This window comes from Physeter macrocephalus, chromosome 17 (genome assembly GCF_002837175.3).
Source record: "Physeter macrocephalus isolate SW-GA chromosome 17, ASM283717v5, whole genome shotgun sequence".
Taxonomy (NCBI): Eukaryota; Metazoa; Chordata; class Mammalia; order Artiodactyla; family Physeteridae; genus Physeter; species Physeter macrocephalus.
Genome location: NC_041230.1, coordinates 43162287 through 43189421, shown reverse-complemented (window position 1 = coordinate 43189421; position 27135 = coordinate 43162287). Strand labels below are relative to the sequence as shown.

The window sequence follows — 27135 nt, the reverse complement described above, 5'->3', positions numbered from 1 at the left end:
GGCCAGTTAGAAAGTGCCCGGGTCAGGGCTATTGCCCACCTCTGACTGGCTGGAGCGCCCGGCCTCGGCCAATCGGATACCGGTACGGCTCGAAACTTGAAAGTAAAGGGGTCCCAGGAAAGCCCGCCCCTCACTCCGCCCTTGGTTTTGGGTTTTGTCGCCGAGTTTTCTAGAATTCAGTTGCCCAGATTTGCCACTTACTAAGCCATATGGTCTTGGAAAGTCAACTTCTCTGAACGTCAATTTCCTTATTTGTAAAATGGAGAAAACAGGATTGTTGTGAGAATTCAAGTAAATCATGTAGGATGCATTTTTAAAATGTTAGCTCTTGTCATCTGCCCAGTGTAACTGAATACGACTCAGGGCAGGCTGTCTAGTTCGCAGTTTCATGAGAACGTGCCCTTCTCGTTGGTCTCGGATCTGAACAGGAATGGGATTCTCAGTGGCTACCAGTGGGATGCTGTCCTTTAGGGATATAAACCTCAGCTAACCACGGTATTGGCAGCCTTGGCAGAGGGTTCCCTGTTGCCCAGAGCTGCTCCAAACAGGCTGGCTGGTTTCACTGTCCCAGTTGGAGCCTCAGCCTGCACCTCCCTGAGAACACTCACCTGGATTAATCAAATGCCAATCACCCTTCCAGTAGGTGCAGGCAGTGAAATAAATTTAAAAATTTTTTAGTAAGCACCCTAAAATCAAATGCAAGAAAAAATCCTATCCTCAGTTCCCCGAGACCACGTTTATCTCCAGGAATTGTGTTTCAGTGGAAGCAATGTAGGAATCACCCTCTCAGTGTTAGAGCAGCTGCACTTCATAATGAAACAACAGTGGAAAGAGGGCAGTGGGCACCCAGACTTCAATTTTTGCTCTAAGCAAGACCCTCTGCCTCCAAAATAACTTTAAATTGAGTCTTGATATTGCTGCTTTTGACTGTCATGAGAAGTTCTGCTGTGTTTGAGATAAAAAAGAGTAGAGGGATAGTTGCCTCAAGATCTAGATTTTTTATTAAAGCGATTGTTATAATAATAGTAAGACAGAAGGAGCATTTTTCCCTTTTCCCTTAGATAACCAACTAGCAGTCTCCCTCAGTGTTGCTGCTTTATGTGGAGTTAGACTGTGGCGCTGTCTCCTAATAAACAATGTAGTCTCTAAGCAGTAACTCCACTGGTGGTGTGCTGGGAATTAGACTAGTCACTTGGGAAGACAATATGGCGTTTGGCATCCTTACTTCTGTAAGCATAATGTGTGCGTGCCCTCTGTTATGATCAGTAGTTAAGAACTGAGAAAACATTCTTACCCTCCCCCCACTTTTTTAAGTAAAAATAAATTTATTACTACCTCTATTTTTTACACTTTGATTTTCTCATTACATTGCTTTGTTTTATTTTTAATTGACATATACATAGACGTGCAATGCACAAATATTAAGTGTATAATTCTGAGTTTTGACAATTGTATACAGATGTGTAACCACCACTCCAATTAAGATACAGAACATTATTAAAAAAATACAGAACATTTTCACTGTTATCGAATGGGGGTCCTGGCTGCTTGCTGCTTACAAAATCAATACTCACAAATGGTAAAAAGGAAAAGTGCCTTTAATCAGAATGCCGGCAATCTGGGGAGATGGTGGACTCAATGTACCCCCAAAAACCACCTCCGAAGATTCTGCTTATGAAACTTTTAAAGGGAAGGAGGGATGTAATCTCAGTTAATCATTGAGATGGGGGTCTGAGGCGTCGCCATTCCCCACTGTGTGCAGGCTCCTCAACTTCTTGTGATCTTCCTCTACATGTGATCGTGTTCACACAGTTTGATCACAGAGTTTATTTGGGAGATTACTGAAGGGAAAGATAGGGAAGAGATGTGGTCATCTGTTAATCACTTATTCGTCTCTTCTACTTCTTTGATCTGTGGAAAGGACCAACAAGTTAGGCAAGGTTTTGTGTGACTAAAAGATTTGAAAGGTGTGCTTGGGCCACTGATGAGTAGAGCATGGGGGTGCCGGGCTTAAAAGTTAGTTACTATACAGCTTTACTGAAGTGACAAGAAAAGGGGCTTCCTGCTGAGGGTAGTCTCCTGCAAAGAGCTGCTTACATTGACTCTCATACAGGTGGATTATACAGTATGCATCTCTTGTGTCTGGCATCTTTCCTTCAACATAATGTCTGTAAGGTTCATCTATTTCATCATGTGTATCAGTAGTTTGTTCCTTTTTATTGCTGAGAAGGATTCCATTTAATAAATATACCAAAATTTATTTATCCATTCTCCTGTTATTTATTTATTTTTGGCTGTGTTGGGTCTTCGTTGCCGCGCACGGGCTTTCTCTAGCTGCGGTGAGCGGGGCCTACTCTTCGTTGCGGTGCACGGGCTTCTCATTGCAGTCAGTGGCTTCTCTTGTTGTGGAGCACGGGCTCTAGGCGCAGAGGCTTCAGTAGTTGTGGCACATGGGCTCTAGAGTGCAGGCTCAGTAGTTGTGGTGCACGGGCTTAGCTGCTCCGCGGCATGTGGGATCTTCCCGGACCAGGGCTCGAACCCGTGTCCCCTGCGTTGGCAGGCGGATTCTTAACCCTGCGCCACCAGGGAAGCCCCTATCCATTCTCCTGTTGATGAACATTTCGGTTGTTTCCAGTTTGGGACTATTATGAGTAAATCTGCTGTGAACATTTGTGTACAAGTCTTTATGTTTCATTTCTCTTGGACAGTAACTAGGAGTAGAACTGCTGGATCACAGAGGAAGTATAGGTTTAACTTCTTGAGAAACTGCAGAACAGTTCTACAAAACCATTGTACCATTTTACATTCTCTCCAGAGGCTTAAGAGAGTTCCAGTTGCTCCTGACAGTTTCCTTGCTTGACCAACATTTAGTCAGGCTCCTGAACCTTCTCCTCAGACCATCTGTGCACTTGTAAAATCTAGTTTTAACAAGAACTGCCCACCCTTGATATCTGATCGCCCTCAATATCTGGTCAAGTTCTTCATCCTCCACCATCTCCCAGGTGTTGTCTGATCATCCTGGCCTGTCTTCAGCAAGAATCCTGTTACATCGATTTAACAAAAACTGTCCTTACCCCTGATGTTTCCTCTTAGTAATTTTCTATCCACTCCCCTGCTCCTTGGCTATAAATTCCCACTTGCCCGTGCTGTATTTGGAATTGAGCCAAATTTTTCTCCTCTGGTGCAAAATCCCATTGCAGTTATCCCTATACTTATGGCGATGGTCCTAAGTAAAGTTTGCGTTTGCGTTATCATCTTTAACAAGTGTCTGATTTTTTTTTTCTTTAACATTCCACAACCTTACCAACACATGGTGGGTCAATCTTTAATTTTAGCCATTCTATCCAGTGTGCAGTGGTATCTCATTGTGACTTTGATTTGCATTTCCTTAATAATTAATGATTTTTAATGAGCTCTTTTTCTTGTGCTTACTGACCATTTATCCTTTTTTAAAAAAACATTTATTTACTTATTTATTTTAGCTGCGCCAGGTTTTAGTTGCGGCACGTGGGATCTTTGTTGCGGCAGGCGGGATCGTTGTTTTTTTTTTTTTTAGTTGCGGCATGCGCGTGGGATCTAGTTCCCCGACTAGGGATCAAACCCTGGCCCCCTGCATTGGGAGCTCGAAGTCTTAGCCACTGGACCAGCAGGGAAGTCCCTCATTCATACATTTTGACATAAATGTTGCAATGATTAGAAATGTGTCCTAGAGTAACACATTTTGAACTAAAATCTTCATTAGTCTATTTAGCCATACATTAAAAAATATTTATTGGGTGTCTACCATGTGCCATGCATTTTTCTAGGTTCTTTAATCAACTGTGATTAAGACAGATAAGATCTTTGCTCTTGTTTGAAGAGTTAATATTTTAGTGGGGAGAGACAAAAAGTAAACTGGAAACAAACAAATAAAATGATTTTTGATAGGGTGGAAATGCTCACTGAAGTGTTATCAATTAATAATAAAACATGGAAAAACCCTATATCCCTAAGGGGGGGAGAAAGGGGACTTAGGTAATTTACGTGATGTGAGACTGACGGACTTCAATGACATTAAATCGATAATTGACTTTCAAAAATATTTAGCCGTATACAAAGTCAAATTTAAAATTGTATGTGTACTTTGCTTAAGACTATGTAAAACACCGGTGCTACAATGCATATGCACAGAAATTAGAAGGACCCAGAAGGTAAAGAAAACGCTGGGGTTTTTGTTTTTTTTTTTTTTTGTGGTATGCGGGACTCCCTCTGCTGCGGCCTCTCCCGTTGCGGAGCACAGGCTCCGGAGCGCAGGCTCAGCGGCCATGGCTCACGGGCCCAGCAGCTCCGCGGCATGTGGGATCCTCCCAGACCAGGGCGCGAACCCGGTTCCCCTGCATCGGCAGGCGGACGCGCAACCACTGCGCCACCAGGGAAGCCCTGGGGGTTTTTTTGTTTTTGTTTTTTGTGGTGGAATTATGGGGGTTTAGGGCGTTTGGTTTCGCTTTCTTTTTTGCTGTCTTACACGTTACCTCGTTCGTTAACTGTAGAAACTGGCATCACATAGTTTTCTCCTAGGACTTTCCTTTGCGCAAGGCTTTACAGCTCAGAGACTTATACATTTATTATGAGACGTCGCAGACGTAAAAATAAAATTTAGGTTACTTCAGAGTGACGTAAGGCAAAGAAGTGAGGTCTACGAGTTTCACCCCATAGAACTTACGGATTTCCAGGCACGATGAGGTGGCCCCCGGGGGAGTCCGCGGAAAAAGCGGGTGTGGGCCCGAAGAGTGGAAGCGAAGCCAGACATTAGGCCCTGCGTGGCGCCGCGCGGATGGTGACGTCTCGCGCCGGACGGAAACTGACGACACCTTCGCGCATCGCCGCTTCCGGTCTGCGTGAGTGTGGTTCTTGCGCCTGCAGAGAGTTCCCGGCTGGTGTTGCCGTGCGTGCGGTTGTGTTTTTCTCCAGTCGGCCTTCCTCCTCCGGGACCATGGCCACCGATTCGTGGGCTCTGGCAGTGGACAAGCAGGAAGCGGCTGTCAAGTCGGTCAGTGGCTTCAGCTCCAGGCGGGGCGAGCGTAGTAGGAGGGCCCAAGCCGACCCTGCTTGGAGTCCAGGGAGCTCCCTGGGTTGGGCAGGCCCGTGGCCCACACACCCCTAAAGGTTTGCTGGGAGGAATCTCTTAGCCTTGATTTGCGGCTAAGGCAGAAGAGACCAGTATGGAGCCTTTTCCTTTGATCTGGGCCAGTTAAAGACTTTTATCCTGTGGCAAATCTGTCCCTGCTATGTATGCTGTCTTTTCTGCACTGCACCTCCTTCTCAGTGGGGATTGTAAGAAAAGGCGCAATGCTGATTCTCTTTTTCATCTGGTTTCTGAGTGATTCACTGCTGCTCTTATTTTACCATTTTTTAGATGCGTGCTTAACATGGTTGGCGGTTTGTAGCACTTTGCAGAATAACAGATTCAAGTTTATATTTAGTGTTTCAATCTACTGCAAATGGGGGAAGGCACTACAAATTGTTTCATCTGTGTTTAAAGAGACATTTAATTTCATATATTGGTTCTTTGATTAATGAAGATCCATTCAGTGGGAAGTTAACTATAGTGTAAACTGTGACTCCCCGTTCTTATCTCTAAGTTACCTTTGTTTGGTGGTAATGGACCATTGATTTTAAGAATATAGGGGTTTTTTGTAGTCAGAAGGCTTCCCCCCCCGACCCCCGCCCCCTGCAGCATGAGGTGCGGCATGAGGGATCTTAGTTCCCCGACCAGGGATCGAACCTGTGCCCCCTGCAGTGGAAGCGTGCGTGGAGTCTTAACCACTGGACCGCTAGGGAAGTCCCATGTAGTCTGAAGTCTTATGTAACCTTTTTTTTTTTTTTTTTTTTTTTTTGGCGGTACGCGGGCCTCTCCCTGTTGTGGCCTCTCCCGTTGCGGAGCACAGGCTCCGGACGTGCAGGCTCAGCGGCCATGGCTCACGGGCCTACCCGCTCTGCGGCATGTGGGATCTTCCCGGACCAGGACACGAACCCCTGTCCCCTGCATCGGCAGGCGGACTCTCAACCACTGCGCCACCAGGGAAGCCTTATGTAACCTTTTAATGCCTAAATTACATTTCTTCTCCAGTCACCCTTTTATTGCTTTGGGAGGATTGTCAGTTTCTCAGCAGATAGTTGAAATGGGCTAAATCCAGGGAAGTTTAGGAAGAAGCTTTACAGTCTAGTTAGGAAGCCTAGAATGTGGGAGGTGCTGTGAAAATGGTAAGAATAATGTGAGAAATGAACTTTGAATGGGGAGAGGATGTTTATGAGTAGGAAAGTCAGGGAAATTCCTCGTGAAGAAGTTTATATTTGTGCTGGATATTAGAAAATAATCATTTAAGATAGAGATGAAGGTGAACGGCATTTTAGAATAGAATGCACAGAAGTGCTGCACTTGCCTAGAGAACAGGAATCAGAACTCATTTTTGCTGCAGCTTAAGGTTATCGGGTTGTAGTAGGAGCAGTACTGAAAATATCGTAGGAGTGTACTTTGGCCCTTAACAAAGAACTTAAAGATGAAAGGATTTATTTGGCTGGTTTGGGGGTTTTTAAGAAGGATACTGACAAGATTAGATCTGAGAGCTAGCAAGATTTATTGGACTGCAGAGAACGGAATATATTAGGAGTGATGTCTAAAGGAAAGGAGATTAACGTGGAAGTTACTCTCATAGCCCAGAGATAGGGGGCCTATGTTGAATGATGAAAGTGAAGATGAGGGGTTGGATTCAAGAGATAATTGTGGGCCTTCTCTGGTGGCACAGTGGTTGAGAGTCCGCCTGCCCATGTAGGGGACACAGGTTCGTGTCCCGGTCTGGGAAGATCCCACATGCCGCAGAGCGGCTGGGCCCGTGAGCCATGGCCGCTGAGCCTGCGCGTCCGGAGCCTGTGCTCCACAATGGAAGAGGCCACAACAGTGAGAGGCCCGCGCACCGCAAAAAAAAAAGAAAAAAGATAATTGTGGAGGTATGAAGATTTAAGAAAAAGGGAGATAAAGGCAAAGATTACTGTTTTCAACCTGGATCCCACAAGGTGGTGTTAATATAGTGCTAGTAACAGGATTAGGGGAGTGGGAGGAACAGCAGATTTGATATGTAGGGTGATGAGTTCATGTTTGGCTGTTCTGAATTTGAGGTAAGGAGGACAACTTGGTAAATACCTGTGTTGGGAATCACCAAGAGGTGTCCAGGTTCAATGATTTCCTGGGAGAACTCATAGGACTCAGCAGATGATTGTACTCACAGCTGTGATTTATTACAATGAGAAGCAAAATTAGCAAAAGGAAAAGGCCTGTGTTGCAAAGTCCAGAGGAAACCAGGCATAAGCTTCCAAGAATCTTCTCCCAGAGGAGTCACAAGCTCCACTTAATTCCTGCTTAATTCCTCTAGCCACAGATTATAACAGCACATATGAAGTGTTGTCAGAGAAGCTCGTTGGAGACTCAGTCCTCAGGGTTTTTATTAGGGGTCTATCACATCGTCATTCTTTGCCTAGCAGGTACCAAAATTCCAGACCCCTGGAAGGAAACCAGGTGTTATTGTAAACCACGTTTTTAGAAAGATAGTTAGTGAACCCCTCAGTGGTTCTGGGAATGGTGGGAACTCTCTCCAAATCCAAGTTTCCAGATGCCAGCCAGGGACCAACTTTGCAAGCTGGCTTTCCTAAGGATAGCAGTCAGACCTGCTGTGTTAACTCTTTTCTATACAGTGCCCATCAAGCATTTGGAAATGCGGCACTGGAGTTCAGGAGGAATCAGGTCAGAAGTATAAAATTGACAGCCACAAATAAATCAAAAAGTATTATAAAGGATATGATTCTGTACTCCAGAATTTAAATCTAGTATTTAGCATCAGGTATTCCCTAAAAGACAGTTACTGAGAATTGGTTTCAAATCTTTTTTAACCTACAACCCTAATCTAGCTGTGTTATTATGAATAACACAAATATAGACCTAAAGATACTTGGTATCTGGTTTCAACCACTCTGCTTATTGGGTGGCTGGTATAAGTAAATGTTTTAAAATGTTGTTTCCTGGGAATTCCCCAGTGGTCCAGTGGCTGGGACTCCCCACTTCAACTGCAGGGGGCACAGGTTTGATCCCTGGTCGGGGAACTAAGATCCCACATGCCGTGCGGCGCGGCCAAAAAAATAAAATTAAAATTAAAAATAAGTAAATAAACATTGCTTCCTAACAGTTGGGTAAGACCCTCTCCCCTTTTTTGTTTTACCATTTAGACTTGTGTACATGAGCTTAATAAATGTAGTTAACCATTGAACAACTTGGGGGATATGAGCCCCCAACCCTCCCTGCAGTTGAAAATCCCCAAATAGCTAACATTGTCCTTCCGTATATGTGGTTCCACATCTTTGGATTCAACCAACCATGGGTTGAGTAATACTGTAGCATTTATCCTTGAATAAGTGAACCCTTGAAGTTCAAACCTTTTGTTTAACGGTCAATTGTGTAATTCATGGTATTTGGTTATCAGGTGTCTCTACTCTTAAGTATTTCCTTTTATTCCCATTCAGATGAGTAATTTGCAGATCAAGGAAGAGAAAGTCAAACCAGATACCAATGGTGAGTCACTAGTAACTACAAGCTACATGTGCACTTCTGCTTTGCACTCATAGCTGCAGTGTGGAAAGGAGCTTTCATTTCGCACGTTTGGCAAATGTCAGCACTGGGTTTGAGAACCAGTAAATTCGGTTTCATTAATGATGGAGATAGATGAGTTTTCCACATTTTATCTAGCTTCTGACTCCTTAAAATCAAGAATCACTATTGGATTGTACAGTCACTGTTCACTTGATAATGTTTCCTTAAGTTTTTTTTAATTTAATTTTTTGAAAGGTTAATCTGGGTTCAAAATTCAGAAAGTATAAGTAAGTGAAAGGCCTCCTTCCCATCCTGGACCACCATTTACCCAGACCCCACTCCCCACCTATGTTACTTTGCTAGGGCTCCCACAACAAAGTATCACAAACTAGATGGTTTAACAACAGAAATTTATTGTCTCAGATCTGGAGGCCAGAAATGTTGAGATCAAGGTGTCAGCTGGTTTAGTTCCTCCTAAAGGCTGTGAGGAAGAATCTATTCCATGTCTCTTCCTAGCTTCTGATGGTTTGCTGGCTATCTTTGGCATTCCTTGGCTTATAGGCATTTCTGCCATCATCACCCCAGTCTCTGCCTTCATGGTGTTGTGCATGTCTACATCCAGAATTTCCCTTTTTAATAAGAACATTGGTCATACTGGATTAGGGCCTATCCTAACAACCTCATCTTAACTAAATACATCTGCAGTGAACCTATCTCAAAAGGAGATCACATTCTGAGATACTGGGGGGTTACGGCTTGATCATATGAATTTTGGGGGGGGATACAGTTCAACCCATATACCACCCTATGCCATAAGTAACCACTGTTACTGGATTTTTAATATTCTTCCAAAGTTTCTTTTTTTTTTTAATTGAAGTATAGTTGATTTACAATGTTGTGTTCATTTCTGCTGTACAGCAAAGTGATTCAGTTATACATACATACACATTCTTTTTTTATATATTCTTTTCCATTATGGTTTATCATGGGATATTGAATATAGTTCTCTGTGCTATATAGGACCTTGTTGTTTATCCATTCTATGTATAATAGCTTACATCTGCTAACCTCAACCTCCCACTCCATCCTTCCCCCAACCCCCTCCCCCTTGGCAACCACCAGTCTGTCCTCTATGTCTGTGACTCTGTTTCTGTTTCATAGATAGGTTCATTTGTGTCATATTTTAGATTCCACATTATAAGTGATCTCATATGGTATTTGTCTTTCTCTTTCTGACTTACTTCACTTAGTATGATAATCTCAGTTGCACTTCCCATGTTTCTTTATGCAAAACAAATACAGATTTTTTTCTCCCTCTCTCTCACCAAAAGATGGCAGAGTATACACAGTGTACTTACTTTTTTTTCATTCAAGAACATACCTTGGCAAGCTTTCCTTACCAGTAAATGGAGTTTCTTCACTCTCTTTTGTAACTGCATAGTATTACATTGTGTTGATAGACCATAATTTATTTAACCAGTCATCTTTCGATAGATACTTGGGTTGGTCACATTCTCTCGGTGTTATAAAGTGTTTCATGGAATAACCATGAACTTAATTCTTTTTACATGTATGCAAATACGTTTGTAGGATAAATTCCCCCAAAATGGATATCCATGGTCAGAGGCATGTGCACTTGCACTTTTTATCAGTATTTTTCAAGGTACCCTCTATAAGTATTATACCAATTTATATTTCTATCAGTGAAGCATGAAAGTGTTTCCCTATAGCCCCACCACAGAATTTTTAGTCAAAAACTTGAAATTTTGCTAATCTGACAGGTAAAACCTGGTGGATCAGTGTAATACATTTTGTATTTCATTAATAAGGTTGAGTATTTTCATAAGTATAAAGGAATTTGTTTCCTTTTCTACTGAGCTTTTTCTTTTTTTCTAAATATGAAGAACTTCATATTTTAAGATTGTGATAGAAGTTGCTAATACTTCAGTCAGTTTTGTCTTTTGACTTGTTTCTTGTGTATTTTTGCCCTGCAAACTTTTTTTTTTTTAATTAATTAATTATTTATTTGGCTGCGCCAGGTCTTAGTTTCGGCACGCAGGATCTTCGTTGCAGCGTGCGGGATCTTTAGTTGCTGCATTCAGGATCTAGTTCCCTGACCAGGGATGGAACCTGGGCCCCCTGCATTGGGAGCATGGAGTCTTAACCACTGGACCACCAAGGAAGTCCCTCTGCAAACATGTTTATATAGTCAAACGTATCAGTCTTTTACATTATTATTTCTGGAATTTGAGTCAGTTTTCATAGTTCAGTCCTTGATCCTTTTGGAATTTTTCCTAGTGTGAATTGTGAGGTATGGATACAAAGTGTTTTCTCTAGTGTGTTTCACCTTTTTAATTTCAAGATGGCTACAGACTTGTTTCAGTGCCACTTTTGTAATAGTCCATTCTTCCTCTCTAGTTTGAGATCCACCTGTATTATATACCAAATTCTGCATTTTCTCATCTATCCTATCAAGTTTATTTTGCATATTCATGTACCAGGATCATATTCCTGATTGCTGGAGCATTATGACATGCTTTAATATCTGTGAGTGCTGGTCCCCATTCATTGATCTTTTTTTGGCTGTGCCACACAGCATGCGGGATTTTAGGTCCCCGACCAGGGATTGACCCCATGCCCCCTGCAGTGGAAGTGCAGAGTCTTAACCACTGGACCGCCAGGGAAGTCCCCATTGATCTTTTTTTAGAGTGTTCCTGGCTATTCTTATTTTCCATACGTATCCTGTTATAGTCAACTTGACTAGTTCTAAGAAGACAAAGAATCTTTTAGTATTTCTCCTAGGACCATGTTATATTTATAACTTAACATCTACATGCTATTGAGTCTTTTTATAAAACCTATGATTAAGTCTTTCCATTTTTTTCAAATCCCTTTTTGTGTCCTTTAGGAATGTTTTAATGACTGTAGCATATGTGATGTCCCCTCTTTCATTTCTATTACTGGCGGTATGTGTTTGTTCTCTTTTTTTTGATGAGTCTACCTAGAGACTTATCAGTTTTTTTAATCTTTTCAAAGAGCTAGGCTTCAGCAATGTTAATTTTCTTGAATATTTGTCTTTTATTTCATCGATTTCTACTCTGTATTTTTTTTCCTTCTACTTACTTTGGGTTTACTTTCCTCTTCTTTTTTATCATGTATGTCAAATAGTTTGTTTCCCTTTTGATTTCTTCATTGGCCCATGGATAATTTAGAAGTGTGTTGTTTGATTTCCAGATATTTGGGGGGTTTCTAGATATCTTATTAATTTCTAATTTAACTCCATTTTGATCAGAAACCTTTAAATATGATTCTGCAGTTATTGGGTATAGTGTCCTCTAAATGTCAATTAGGCCACCGTTGTTGATAGTGTTAACTCAGATCTTCTATGTCTTGACTGTTTTTTGTTTGTTTGCTTTTTGGTCTAGTTCTTCCAGTTGTTGAAAGAGAAGTGTTAAAATTTCCAACAACAATTGTGGAATAGTCTTATTTCTCCCTTTAATTTTGTCAGTTTTGGCCTCCTGTGTTTTGCAGATCTGTTGCCAGGTACATTCACATTTATGTCTTCCTGATGAATGGACCTCTTATTAAAAATATCCTCCTTTATCTCTGGTGGTGATTTTGGTCTTAAAATCTGCATTACCTGAGCCACTCCAGCCTTCGTATGCTTACTGGTTGCATGAGGTATCTCTTTCCATCCACTGACTTTCTACTTATTTGTGTCTTTATTTTTAAAGTGTGTCTCTTGTAGGAGTATAATCTATAAAAATTTTGAATCACTATGTTGTACACCTGAAACTAATACAATATTGTAAATTAACTATACCTCAATTTTAAAAAATTAAAAAATAAAGTGTGCCTCTTGTAGACAGCTGACGGTTGGATCTTGCTTTTTTATCCATTCTAATAATCTCTGTCTTTTAATTGGAGTATTTTATCCGTTTGCATTTAATGTAATTATTGATGTGGTTGGGTTTAGGTTAGCAATTTTACTGTTTGTTTGTCCCCTTATATTTTGTTTCTCTGCCTCTTTTCCTGCTTTCTTTTGGGTTAATTGAATATCTTAGAGTTCCATTTTTATTTATGAGCTTTTTAGCTTTATCTCTTTGCATTAGTTTATGAGTGTTTTAAAGTTTTCTTCATATAAGTCTCACATATTTTTTGTTAATTTTATTTCTAGGTGCAATATTTTGTCTTTTTAGTTGCTATTTAAAGAGGATCTTTTCAATAATATCTCTATTTATAAAAGCTACTGAATTCTATTTATTTATTTTGTACCTAGCTCTTTTATCTTTTACTGAGATATCTTATTTTGTAGTCATTTTTAAGTTGATACTCTTAGTCCTGCAAGTTTACAATCTTTTGTAATCTAAAAAAGTGATCATTTTACCTCTTCCTTTTAATTTTTAATACCTTTATTTTCTTTCTCATGTCTAATTGTGTCTGCTAACATAATGCTGTATTTTAAATATAGTTATAATAATGCTATATTTTAAATAAGTAAGTCAGAGGTGACATATCTGATCACTCTGAAGTCAGCCAGCATTTCTAGAAATTTGAAATTTTCTTATGCACTAAACTTCCTAGGAGTAAAAATTCATTAAATGTATAGAAACGCCAACTATTTAAATTTTGATCACTTAAATAAGGTTTGATATTTATATTGTCCCACCTTTTGAGTGGATTTTTTTAAAAAATAAATTTATTTATTTATATTTATTTTTGGCTGTGTTGGGTCTTCGTTGCTGTGCACGGCCTTTCTCTAGTTGCAGCGAGTGGGGGCTACTGTTCGTTGCATTGTGTGTGCTTCTCATTGTGGTGGCTTCTCTTGTTGTGCAGCACAGGCTCTAGGCGCGTGGGCTTCAATAGTTGTGGCGTGCAGGCTCTAGAGCGCAGGCTCAGTAGTTGTGGCACACCGCTTTAATTGCTTCGCCACATGTGGGATCTTCCTGGACGAGGGCTTGAACCCGTGTCCCCTGCATTGGCAGGCAGATTCTTAACCACTGCACCACCAGGGAGGTCCCCTTTTGAGTGGATTTGATACTTGCCTTTCTGATTATGATAACTGTTTTCTTGTGTAGGTGTTATCAAAACCAATGCCACTCCAGAGAAAACAGATGAAGAAGAGAAAGGTAACTAATCTTTGAAACCCTGTAGCAAGAGACATAGTATCACCTAGGACGTGCCTCTCTGGAGCCAGAGGCATTCTGAGTTATAAGATCAAGGAGATGAGGGGAATCAGCCAAGAAACTGAAAACAGTGAGATAGAAGGAGAACCAAAAGAGAGTGGTATCCCAGAAACCAAAAGAAGGAAGTGTTTCAAAAGTAGGGAGTCATATATAGGTAATAAGTTGGTTAAGAGAACTAAAAATTGTTCAGTTGATTTAGAGTGTAGTAGTCATTTGTGAGCTTGACAAGGGCTGTTGAGGTCAGGTGGGGAGGTTAAATTAAAAAAATCTCTTCAGTGTGCATTCTGCAGAGAAGGGGAGAAGAGAAAGTGAAGACATGAGTATAGACAGTCCTGTCAGGGAATGTTCCATAAAGGGGAGCAGAGAACTGGGACAGTAACTGGATGGGGATGTGGGATAAAGGAGGAAGCATATTTATGATGAGAGGTGTTACAACGTGTATACATGCTGGTGGGAATGATCCGTTAGAGGGAGAAACTGATCATGCAAGAGAGAAGGTCACTGCTGGGAGAAATATCCTTGTCTGAAAGACGGAATGGGACCCATTGTATAAGGGGCTAGCCTCAGGAGCATGGCGGTCCATCCATAGTTACAGCAGGGAAGGTGGAAAGGACGCACACAAACGCAAGTGGGTGTGTGGGTTGTCACGGCAGCGCGTGGAGGTGCTTCTGATTACGTTCACTTCTCAGGGAAGTGAGTAGCAGGGTCATTAGATGAGTGAGAATGTGGAGAGGTTAGAAGTTGAAGAGAGAAGAGTGAATAAGTGGCATATAGAAACATAAAGTCTTGCTGGGCGGCTCAGCCCACTTGAGTCTAGCAGTCAGGAGTTTAAAGTGAGACCTTTTGGTGTGATTATGTTTTTCTCCCACCTTGCTGGGCCATTCAGGTGTGGGTGCAGACATGGGGAGAGAGGTTTCACAAGGGTGGGGTTTGCCCAGTGAATATGAGGAAGATCTACTGGTTTTTTCCTACAGAGGACAGAGCCGCCCAGTCCTTACTCAACAAGCTGATCAGAAGCAACCTTGTCGATAACACCAACCAAGTGGAAGTCCTGCAGCGGGATCCAAACTCCCCGCTCTACTCGGTGAAGTCCTTCGAGGAGCTTCGGCTGTGAGTATCCATTCCTTTGAACAACTGTTCCTTGCTAGTCCCTCCTTTATAAGACTTAGCATATCAGAGATCTTGTGGGAGTTTTACTTTCTACTTTTATTTTTAAAAAATCTTAGTATATTTACTTTGACTAGTTAATAATTCACATGATTCAAAAGTTTAAAAGTATGAAAAAGTGATGGTCTCCCTCCACCCTTGTCTCTTGGCTACCCAGTTCTTCTCCTTAGGGATTTTTAAATGCCACAGATTTATTCATCATAGCTGAAAGTCTTTTTTCTTTTATGCTCTTAGAACTTTCAATAAAATATTGGCTGACAGGTGATTTCTGGATGTCAGGAACATTTCTTATTAGGTAAGCCCTTTTGTTAGACTATAGGGTTTACAGTGTTAAGAATAGTTTATCTGCTTTTATAAAATCTGTCCAAGAAGCCTATGCAGGATTCCCAGTAACTGCAGTGGAAATCAGCCTTCGGTGTTCCGGAATTTTTTTAAAAATCCAGAACCCAGAATTAAGCCTTAAGTGTGCAGACTTATGCACTGTGGTGAGAATGACTTCTAACATGTCCTTGTTTTAAAGGCGGAGAATTATGTAATGTTATGCCAAGTTTTTCGTTTCCTTCAGTAAGTTAGTAAAGAGGTATTTAGGGTCGTTGGTTTATGTACATGACACTATGCTGGGTGTTATGAGTAACACAAGACATAGCTACCATTCTTGCTGCCTGCCACGACGCAAAGCATAGACAGAAAACAGCTAGTGAATAAGAAAGTGGTGGAATGAATGGATTCTTTGCCTTTGTTCAGCAAAATCTATCATATGCCCACTGTAGGCAAATAGGGGCCACGTTTCTGCCAGCTATTGCCACCACTTTAGAGTAAGAGACACTTAAAATAAGAGAGCTAACTAGAACCAAATCAAGTTGTTAATGCAGCAGTAGCTCAGAGCAAGGTTTTTAAAGTGTGGCCTTTTTTTATGAATATTTTCAGGACATTAGACTTTTCTGTGTGTATTTTCTCTGTCAAAGGCTTTTTTCAGCAAATCTGTCATCTCTGCTTCCATTCATAAATTCTGTCTGAGCAGCTAGGTGTGCTCTGACAGCTTGCTTTTCCAAGTATCAGTGGTCTTTTTAAGTTCCTTTCATTTAAAGGACTGGGGTTCTCAGGTCAACCAGTGATGAACTGTCCTCTTTGAAAAGGCAAGTTCTTTCTGATTTAATTGTTAGTAGCCAAAGGAAACAAAGAATAAAACCTAGGTCACCTAATATACTTGGTCTGTTTTTTACTGAAAAGATCTGCAAAGTAAAAGAAAAATAATGAGCCACTGAAACTTCTTGGATCACTTGGGTCCTCTTTCAGTAGTGACTTTGTTTCCTTGGCAACCAAATCAGAATCTGCTAAGCTTCACAACCTTTTCTTCCAAATGGATGTTACTTTTCAAAGTTCTTTGTGTCTGAGAACCACCATATGCCAGAAGAATTGCCTTTTAGAGAGCCTGTTAAACTCTAAGGAAGGCTTAGAGTACACTCTTGACTTGGTTTGACTTTTCTTTAAAAACAGTGTGGTGGGATTTTTGTTAAACACCCTTTCAATTTAGAGGTAGCAGAGAGCTTATTATAAATGTACTACAAAAGCAGCTTTATTTGATATTTGTTGTGTGGCTACTTATATAAGAAGTTGGTGCTTTTCCAGTTTTGATTTTGACTTGACATAATAAGTCAATCTAATCACTCGTAAAGTTCAGTATGATAACTGAACTTCCTTTACCTATTTACGAGAAACTGGCTGAATCAATTTTCTTACCTCTCAACTGTCCCGAGTTCTTGCACAGTTGGCTTTGGAAGGTCCATGGAACACAGTGACTGTGCTTCAGTGGAGCATCTGCACTGAGAAATGAAAACAAATCTCATTCCCTAAAGGGACTTCTGTGTCTTAGCGGCATAGTAAGCAGTGTTTATTTTTAGATATGTCTTTTATAATTTATTTTATATTATGAACTAATAAGTACCATTCTTCCAGTATCCTGGGAATGTTTGTCATCCAAGGCCAACCGAATTTGTGGGTCTCCTGAAAGATGAATTTCTCCAAGAAAGGAAACTAGCGTGGATTTTATAAATTGCATAATAGTTTCAGATTAAGATTTAGTAGGGAAAGATTTTGGTTTTGTTTTGTTTTAGTTAGTATTTTTTAAGGCACAGGAAAATTTGTCTGACAGGAAGTATCATTCTTTGCTAGATATAGGGAAAAATAAAATTCTAGGCCTTTAAAACAATTTCAACAACTAGGAATCCATCTTTCTCTCCTTGGCCTCCTAGGAAACCACAGCTTCTGCAGGGAGTCTATGCCATGGGGTTCAATCGACCATCCAAGATACAAGAGAATGCGTTACCCATGATGCTTGCTGAGCCGTAAGTATATGGACCCTGGCACACCTCTTCAGAACTGGGTTCAGCGTCTTCCACCAAGAGCTGTAGTGTTCCTGAGCACAAGATGGGCCGTTGAGAGCAACGTGCTTCTTCAGGGGAACAGCTTAGACAGATGCAGAGAGAGTCAGATGCAATTCAATACAGTTTCTGCCTTTTCCACTTAATAAAAACTGATAGAAAAAGTTAGTGCTGTTATTCTATGCAGTTTTAAAAACTGTTTTGTTGTTGTTGTTGCTATTGTTTTTTAATAATTTTGAAAATTTTGAGACCTGCAAAAAATATCAGGAGGAATACCGGGAACATCTCCGTAACCCCATCCTGCCAAGAAATAAAGCTGCCATTAATCTAGTTGGCAGTTGTAGCCCCCATATAACTCCCCCGATTCACAGCCCCTCCCCCTCCCCCTCCCAAGTGAGCATCACTGATGTGGGGCATTATTCTCTCATGTTTCTTTATCCTTTTACTACATAGTTTGCTTTCATTGTTTGTTTGTTTGTTTGGCCATGCTGCGTGGCTTATGGGATCTTAGTTCCCTGACCAGGGATTGAACCCGGGCCCTGGCCCTGGCCCTTGGTACTGAAAGCGCCGAGTCCTAACCACTGGACTGCCAGGGAATTCCAAGTTTGCATATTTTTAAACCTTACATAAATGGTATTGTACTTAGGGAGCAACTTTTTTCATTCAACTGTATTATTTATTTGTTTGTTTGTTTGTTTATATTTTGGCTGCACTACACAGCATGTGGGATTTTAGTTCCCCGACCAGGGATCGAACCTGTGCCCCCTGCAGTGGAAGCTCAGAGTCTTAACTACTGGACCACCAGAGGAGTCCCTCTTTTTTAATGATAAAAATGCCACCTAGGACTTCCCTGGTGGCTTAGTGGTTAAGAATCCGCCTGCCAATGCAGGGGACACGGGTTCAAGCCCTGGTCTGGGAAGACCCCACATGCCGTGGAGCAACTAAGCCCGCACGCCACAACTACGGAGCCTGCGCTCTAGAGCCCATGAACCCCAACTACTGAGTCCGCGTGCCACAACTACTGAAGCCCACACGCCTAGAGCCCATGCTCCGCAACAAGAGAAGCCACCGCAATGAGAAGCCCGCGCATCACAATAACGAGTAGCCCCTGCTCACTGCAACTAGGGAAAGTCCACACGCAGCAACAAAGACCCAACGCAACCAAAAATAAATAAATTTTTTTTAAAAAATGCCACCTATTCCCATGACATTGGGTTACCTGAAGTGAAATGTGAAAGTTCCTTCTAAAGCATCTGACTTGTTCTCTTAAATTTTCCATAAAGATGAGAAAAGGGAGCACCTAGTAGGAGCCGAGTCCTGAAGACACATTATGGCTCAGGGATTTGTCTGGGCACAGATGTTACTCTGCAGTCTTAATTTCCATAGGCCCCTTGGGGTATAAAACTAGAGCACTCTGGCTGTGCTAGAGTCTAGAATGAGCATTTCTTAGTGTGAGCCCATCTAAAATAATCATCATTTCACTTTATATATATATATATATATATATATATATATATATATATATATATATATATTTTTTTCGGCAGGCGGGCTCTCAACCACTGCGCCACCAGGGAAGCCCATTTCACTTAATATTTAAGCAGGTTTTTTTAACAACATATAAAAAGTTTATCATTGTACTCAGTGCAGAAAACCTGGATAATAGACGCATGAAGGGGGAATCCCTATTCCTACCACCCAGAAAGAACGTTTGGACACTTGATTGTTTTTTGTTTTGTTTTTAATAAATTTGTTTATTTTTTTTTGGCTGTATTGGGTCTTCGTTGCTGTGCACAGGCTTTCTCTAGTTGCGGTGAGCGGGGGCTACTCTTTGTTGTGGTGCGCAGGCTTCTCATTGCCGTGGCTTCTTTTGTTGCGGAGCACGGGCTCTAGAATGCAGGCTCAGCAGTTGTGGCGAACTGGCTTAGCTGCTCCGCGGCATGTGGGATCTTCCCTGACCAGGGCTCGAACCTGTGTCCCCTGCATTGGCAGGCGGATTCTTAACCACTGCGCCACCAGGGAAGTCCCAACACTTGTTATTAACCAATATTATTTTCATCTCTGTTCTTCCTTCATCCAGCCCACAGAACCTGATTGCCCAGTCTCAGTCTGGTACTGGTAAAACAGCTGCCTTCGTCCTGGCCATGCTCAGCCGAGTGGAACCAGCAGAGAGATACCCCCAGGTGAGGGGGTGGAATCCTGGGGGCCCTGGCTTGCTCGTCCTGGGAATGGCTGCGCCATCTGGGCGGCTGTCTAACGAGGGTGCCCCTGGTACAGTCTGAATGCGTCTGATGCCTCAGACTGTTGCTCAGGCAAAGCCCAATGGTGCACCAGGCCCTTACCTGGGTAGAATAGATTCGGAAGCAGCAGCCTTAAACAGTGGCTTCTGAAGGCATCTGCCAAGCCAGGGCTCCCTATTGAAGGCTTCTGTCTACAGCTGAAATGTGGGCCTGGTTGACGAGGATGTGGTTTCCTACACTGTTCAAGTGGTAATGACATCAGTGTACTTGTTGCTTTAGAGCCTGTTGTCTGTTACTACAAGGCTCTCCCTAAACTCATCTTCTGTGATCTGCCCGTTAGTGTCTGTGCCTCTCCCCAACCTATGAGCTGGCGCTTCAGACAGGAAAAGTGATTGAGCAGATGGGCAGATTTCATCCAGAACTAAAGCTTGCTTATGCTGTTCGAGGCAATAAATGTGAGTATAAAGGAGCAAGACCTAGGCCGTGAGTTGGGGCGGGTGGTTGGGTATTTGAATTTTGAAGATGAGGTGATGATATTCAACTTTCTAGTTCATTCTGACCTTGGAGCCCAGTGTTGCCTTTAGCAAATCTACTTAAATACTTGCTGACTTGTTAATAATTCTCTCCACTCCTAAAATAAGATTTTAAGTTGTTAAAAAAAAAAATCCCTTCATGAGTCACGGGGTTCTTAAAGTGTGGAGTATTTCACTGAGGAGCCAGGGTTTGAATTCAGCATCCAGAGTTCTGGAAGCTGCTTACGAGGCAGGGATGAGCACTGAAGATGGTAGGTTGGGTCAGTTCCCTTTCTTTAAAAGTAAAGCACAGCTTTAGTAAGAGTAATCTAAGAGCACGTACAGTTCACTTGCTCTTACCAAATCAGAAACTCTTCCACCAATTCTGTTTTCATGTGTTCTGCAGAATGTAGAAAATATGGGTTAAAATCGGAGGAGGGGCAGGTAGAAAATGGGTAATGGAGAAGTTATCAGAATATATAAAACTACAAATCAATTAGAAAAAAGTAAGCATTCCAATAGGAAAATGGACGAGAGAGGCCCAGTTGAACAGACGCTTCACAAAAGAAGGAATTCAGATGGCCAGTAAACATGAAAAGATGATGAGTTTCATTAGTCATCAGGGAAACGTCAGGTGAAACCACTGTATGCCTCTCAGATGGTAGAAATGAGGAAGTCTGACAGACCAAGTGTTGACCAAGATGTAGAAGAACTGGAAGGCTCATGTGCTCCAATGGGGAGTATATACTGGCACACTGACTTCCAGAAGCAGTTGGCACTACCTAGAAAAATGAGACACATCCCTTCAACCCAGCAGTTTATAATCGCCTAGAGCAGCGGTTCTTAAACTTTTTGCTCTCTCATACTCTTAAACATTATTGAGGACCCCAAGTGTACTTACTTTGGAAGAATATAAAGAAAATCTAGCCTTTCTTATAATTTTAGATATTGTTTTTTTGGATGCCATACCAAAACTTATTAACAAGTGGTAATTACTTAAAAGTTAGTTGCCATGTGATATCTGAAATCATATTAATGAACTCTTCGTACTGTTACATTAAAATTCCTTGGTCTCCCTTGCACTTTTTTTTTAAAAAACAAGTTTATTTTCTTTTTTCAAAATTTATTTATTTATTTATTTATTTATTTTTGGCTGTGTTGGGTCTTCGTTTCTGTGCGAGGGCTTTCTCTAGTTGTGGCGAGCGGGGACACTCTTCATCGTGGTGCACAAGCCTCTCACTGTCACGTGCTCTCTTGTTGCGGAGCACAAGCTCCAGACGCGCAGGCTCAGTAGTGTGGCTCATGGGCTCAGGTGCTCCGCGGCATGTGGGATCTTCCCAGACCGGGGCTCGAACCCGTGTCCTCTGCATTGGCAGGCAGATTCTCAACCACTGCACCACCAGGGAAGCCCTCCCTTGCACTTTGAATGCATCTTTTGCCCAACTGTGATTTTCTAACATCATACCTTGGTCATTTGGAAAATACTGTCTTATTGAGTTATGCTGATCTTCCAAATGTTGACATATTTCATAATACAAAATTTTAAATAGCATTTAAAATGCATTAGTATCACCACCAACCAACTCAGAGGAGTTTATACACGGAGAAACTCTCAAACCTACAGCAGCACACAGAAGTGTTCCAAAATTCTAATTTTCCCTTAAGCTGAAACGTTATCATGACAACAAATAACAGTCAGTTGTTTTCATTTAAGAGATAGGCTCTCTTTTGTTCATTTTCAGGAAAGTGTATATCAAATTCCCTACTTGATTTTCTTCTTCTTTTTTTTTTTTTGGCCGCACTGTGCGGCTTGTGGGACTTTAGTTCCCCGACCAGGGGTCGAATTTGGGCCCTCGGCAGTGAGAGCGCGGAGTCCTAACCACTGGACCGCCAGGGAATTCCCCGATTGATTTTCTGTAGTTTGTCTGTCAGTCAACAAACAAAAACGGCTAGTACAGTTACCACACAAAGGCTTTTCCTGGAGGAAACCATCATGTTTCAGCATGCAGAAAGAGTACTTTAACCAGAAATTATTAGTATTTTTGTGTGTGTTTGATGTCTTACACTGATAGGTGCAGCTAAGTGTAGTGTACCAGAATCTTGTGACAACATGTATCTTCTCTAGATTGTTTTATAACAGGGGACTTCACTGTGTGAAGGATTAGTATATTAACTATTTAAGGTATCATTTTTTGGTTTTGGTTTTGTTTTTGGTTTTTTGTGTGGTACGCGGGCCTCTCACTGTTGTGGCCTCTCCCGTTGCGGAGCACAGGCTCCGGACGCGCAGGCTCAGCGGCCATGGCCCACGGGCCCAGCCGCTCCGCGGCATGTGGGATCTTCCCGGACCGGGGCACGAACCCGTGTCCCCTGCATCGGCAGGCGGATTCTCAACCACTGTGCCACCAGGGAAGCCCCCTAAGGTATCATTTTTTTAAAAGTTCAATTTAGACTGATGGGCAGTGGACAGTGAGAACCACAATGTATTGAAGAGTTCATTTAAAACTTTTCCAATGGAGTTAATGAATTCCTGACCAAAGTCCCTTTCTCTTCGAACTTTAAATTTTGTTTTGAAAATAGTTGACATTCACATGTTTCAAAATTGAAAAGGATATATGGTAGAAACTTTTCTTTTCCCATACCCTTCAACCACCTGGTTCTGCCTGCCTAAAGGCACCCAGTACTAACCCGTTCCTCACATGTCCTACCAGAGATAGTCTGTGTGGCTACAGGCAAGTGATAATGTGATAACGTGTAGGGACTTCCCTGGCAGTCCAGTGGTTAAGACTCTGCGCTTCCATTGCAGGGGGCACGGGTTCGATCCCTGGTCGGGAAACTAAGATCCTGCATCCCTCATGGCACTGCAATAGAGATAGATGAGATAGACAGAACACTCACACACGCATGTACATATATTACATGTATTCTTTTTTGCCCCTATTGGTATACAAATTGCTCTGCAACCTCTTTTTCACATTTAATAATGTATTTTGGAGATTGTTCCACATCAGTTCCTAAACAGTTTTATACTTTTATTGGTGTCATCCATTCGGTGTGTCAGATTTTACTTAGTTATGTTTTAATGCATGCATATCCTCGCATATATGTTATTTCACATATATCCATGTACAAACAGGATTGATTCGTAATAGTGGAAGCACTGGTCAAAGGCTACATGCATTAGTAATTTTGATAGATGGTTATATCAGTTTCAACTCCCACCAGGTACAGTTTGAGAGTAATGTGTTTTTTTTCCAATCAAAGAGAATTTGTACTTAGGAAAACTGTCTACACAATTAAAATGTCTAACAAAGCAAAAAATCATTGGGCCAGGATCCTAGGACTCAAAACTACCAATTTATAAGGAAATCAATGAACCATGAGTGAAGGGATGGTATAAAAAGAATAAGTGTTATGCTAAAGAAAAAGAGTTGGGTGATGGGGAATTACAGGAAAAAGTAGAAAAAGGGAAACTAACACTCATGGAGGGTTAACTGTGTAGGATTTAATCCTGACCACAGTGCAGTGAGATAGGTGTCATTATGCCCATTTTATAGTAGAAGAACACAAAACTTTTGGGTAACACCCCTGGGTTTTGAAATCTGGAATTAACTTGTTCTAGCTCTGGAAGGATGGGCAAGGCTTTCAATTTCGAAAGCAGGTTTAGCCATGGAAATACCCACAGAACACATCTTGTCTCCACAGTGGAAAGAGGTCAGAAGATCAGTGAGCACATTGTCATTGGCACCCCTGGGACCGTTCTGGACTGGTGCTCCAAGCTCAAGTTCATTGACCCCAAGAAGATCAAGGTGTTTGTTCTGGATGAGGCTGACGTGATGATAGCTACTCAGGGCCACCAAGATCAGAGCATCCGCATCCAGAGGTAGGAACTCATGAGCCAGGAGGAACTTCTTGGCCTCCTGATCTGCAGCATCATCTCCTTTTACTTCACCCTCCTCTTCTTGCCCCTGCCAGGTTCTTTACTCTGCAGCTTTCAGAGGCATTTGTTTGGTGGGCCATTTCCATGTCGCACTGACCATACCCCCAGCCTGGGTTGAGGAAGGAGACTTAGGGACTCTACCACCACCCGTCCCTGCCCCACATCTGCTCCTCCGTCCTCCCTGCAGTGCTCCTCCCTGCTTTGCCACCTTCCTGGGGACACAGGTCATCCAAGCCTGGGGAGGCTGTGCTTCTGTTCCTTCCAGTGAAACACTCGGTCGGGGTCATGTCGAACACCTGGGCCTTCCCTTGCAGGATGCTTCCCAGGAACTGCCAGATGCTGCTTTTCTCTGCCACCTTCGAAGACTCTGTCTGGAAATTTGCCCAGAAGGTGGTCCCAGACCCAAACATCATCAAACTGAAGCGCGAGGAGGAGACCCTGGACACCATCAAGCAGTATTACGTCCTGTGCAATAGCAGAGATGAGAAGTTCCAGGCCTTGTGTAACATCTACGGGGCCATCACCATCGCTCAAGCCATGATCTTCTGCCATGTGAGTAGCCGCAGCAGCAGCAGGAGGCGGCCTGCGGGGGAGGAGCTCCCCTGGAGGGTGTGGCCCTGCGCCCTCCCTCTCAGCCAGCCCCACTTAGCGCTGGGGGCCCAGGTTCCCTCCCTGTGGCTGGTTTGTGAAGATGTAAGGAACAATTTCTTCTTAGTATCCTGAGGCATATACATAGTCTAAGCATAGAGTCTCCTGAACTTTATATTATTTGTAGGTGATACATTAGAAAACCCAAGTAAATCAACTGATATCTGTAGGAAAAATAAGAAACTAAACAGGACGGTTGGCTAGAAAATTACTAGAAAATAAGTAGTTTTCCAGTGTCAAACACAAACACTTAGAAAATGGAAGGATAGACCCCATTTATAATAGCCAAATAATTTTTCAGGAATAGCTAAGATCGCTGAAGAAAACATCAAAATTCTGTTAAGCGAGGTAAGAATAAGAGAGCTCTTACTCTATTATTGGAATACCTGTAGATTAAAAAAAAATTTTTTTTAGAGTGGCATTGTTTTCCCAAACTCAAATTGAAACTTTCAAACCTACAGAAAAGATGAAAAAAATACAAAATGAGCACTTTCATGCCCTTCACCTGTTGTCAACATTTGCTTTATCCATAAGCTTTTGTGTGGTGGATATGTGTACTTTTTCCTGAATCTTTTTTTTTTTTTTTTGGCTGCGTTGGGTCTTCGTTGCTGCACGCTGGCTCTCTCTAATTGTGGCGAGTGGGGGCTACTCTTTGTTTTGGTGCACGGGCTTCTCATTGCAGTGGCTTCTTTTGTTGTGGAGCACAGGCTCTTGGTGCACAGGCTCAGTAGTTGCGGCACGTGGGCTCAGTAGTTGTGGCACGTGGGCTCTAGAGCACAGGCTCAGTAGGTGTGGCACACGGGCTTAGTTGCTCTGCAGCCTGTGGGATCTTCCCGGACCAGGGCTTGAACCCATGTCTCCTGTGTTGGCAGGCGGATTCTTTTTTTTTTAAATTTAATAAAATACTTTCAGTTATTTTGCTTTGGGATATATATCTAATGCCATATATGGTAGAAAACTGCAGTATAGATCCTTTTGATTAACTGTTTTATTCCAGACATAATGTAACTCAGTATATTTAGAAAGTATGTGTGTATATAAATACTTACTATAAAAAAAACCTTTTGTAAGCATGTTATTCCTCTACTGAAATGTAACTTGATAGAAGCCATGCCTTACATTTTTAAATTATCAGGTGATTTGCACCATATAGCACTAATGATTTTCCATCAAAGAAATTACTCATTTCTCATTTTGTGAAAGTATCAATTAATAAAGCACCTGACAGTTTTAAACAGTAAGAATTAGAAATTCAGTATAAACAAATCTTGCCTAATGTAATTATTTTAAATTTGTTGTGTCCCTTTCTAGGGTAAGGGTTTTATGCACACTTTATTATTATTATTTTTTAACATCTTTTTTGGAGTATAATTGCTTTACAGTGGTGTGTTAGTTTCTGGCAGGTGGATTCTTAACCACTGCGCCACCAGGGAAGTCCCTTGCTGAATCATTTTAAAGTCAGTTGTAGATATCAGGACATTTCCCACCTAAATGCTTCCTCAGAATGAGACGTGCTCCTGCATGAGCACAGTACCACTGTCACGCCTTTCACTATGTTGCAGCGATAGCGTCCTCTCTGTAGTCCGTCATATGCCACTTGCCCCATGTGTACCAAAATGGCCTTTATTGCTTTTGGCTGCTGCTGTTAAACCTAAGAGCCAATCAGAGATCGTCTGTTGCATTTAGTCTCTCTTGAGACTTCCTTAATCTATAACCCTTTCTCCACCTTTCATGACGTGGACATCTTGAAGAGTCCAGGCTAGGGACTTCCCTGGCAGTCCAGTGGTTGAGACTTCGCCTTCCAGTGTATGGGGTGCCGGTTTGATCCCAGGTTAGGGAGCTGGGATCCAACATGCCTCGGGGCCAAGGGGCCAGGGCATGGAACAGAAGCAGTGTTGTAACGGGTTCAGTAGAGACTTTGGAAATGGTCCACATCAAAAAATCTTAAAAAAAAAAAAACCCCCCAAAAAAACCAGTTCAGACTAGTAAGTAGTCTTTAGAATGTCTCTGATTTTCTCCCCCTTGTGATTATATTAAGGTTAAATATTTTTCTAAGATTAGCACCCAGGTGACATGGTTACTTCTTTATACCACATCATGTTAACAATTTTAAGACATTTAATGCTTAACTGTAAAGTTTTAGTAGTTTTCCAGATCAAAAATATTCTCTTAAGGTACTTTGATTTCTGAAATGTTTTCTTCCTTCCAGACCCGCAAAACAGCTAGTTGGCTGGCAGCAGAGCTCTCAAAAGAAGGCCACCAGGTGGCTCTGCTGAGTGGTGAAATGGTGGTGGAGCAGAGGGCTGCAGTGATTGAGCGCTTCCGAGAGGGCAAAGAGAAGGTTCTGGTCACCACCAACGTGTGTGCCCGCGGTGAGCAGAGACTGTGTCCTGGTCTGCAGGCTCGGGGTAGCGAGAGAGATCCTCGTCTGCGGGACACTCCGGTGG

At 42.0% G+C, this 27135-nt stretch overlaps 1 protein-coding gene and 1 long non-coding RNA gene across 2 annotated transcripts in view; one reads left to right on the top strand and one right to left on the bottom strand.

Moving 5' to 3' along the window:
• Positions 1–1580: 1580 nt before the first annotated feature.
• LOC114484076 (uncharacterized) lies at positions 1581–4818 on the bottom strand. The gene is made up of 2 exons (XR_003676584.2): positions 4703–4818; positions 1581–1911 (listed from the first exon to the last, which is right to left on the bottom strand). It is a non-coding gene; the product is annotated as an uncharacterized lncRNA (long non-coding RNA).
• Positions 4814–27135, top strand: part of LOC102989045 (ATP-dependent RNA helicase DDX19A) — a 25641-nt gene continuing 3319 nt past the window's right edge. The window contains exons 1-10 of the mRNA XM_007102565.4: positions 4814–5029; positions 8551–8599; positions 13696–13746; positions 14778–14913; positions 17223–17315; positions 19432–19534; positions 19932–20046; positions 23806–23983; positions 24355–24592; positions 26898–27060. Coding sequence (XP_007102627.1) covers positions 4814–5029; positions 8551–8599; positions 13696–13746; positions 14778–14913; positions 17223–17315; positions 19432–19534; positions 19932–20046; positions 23806–23983; positions 24355–24592; positions 26898–27060 — 1342 coding nt within the window. The remainder of the gene's footprint in view (positions 5030–8550; positions 8600–13695; positions 13747–14777; positions 14914–17222; positions 17316–19431; positions 19535–19931; positions 20047–23805; positions 23984–24354; positions 24593–26897; positions 27061–27135) is intronic.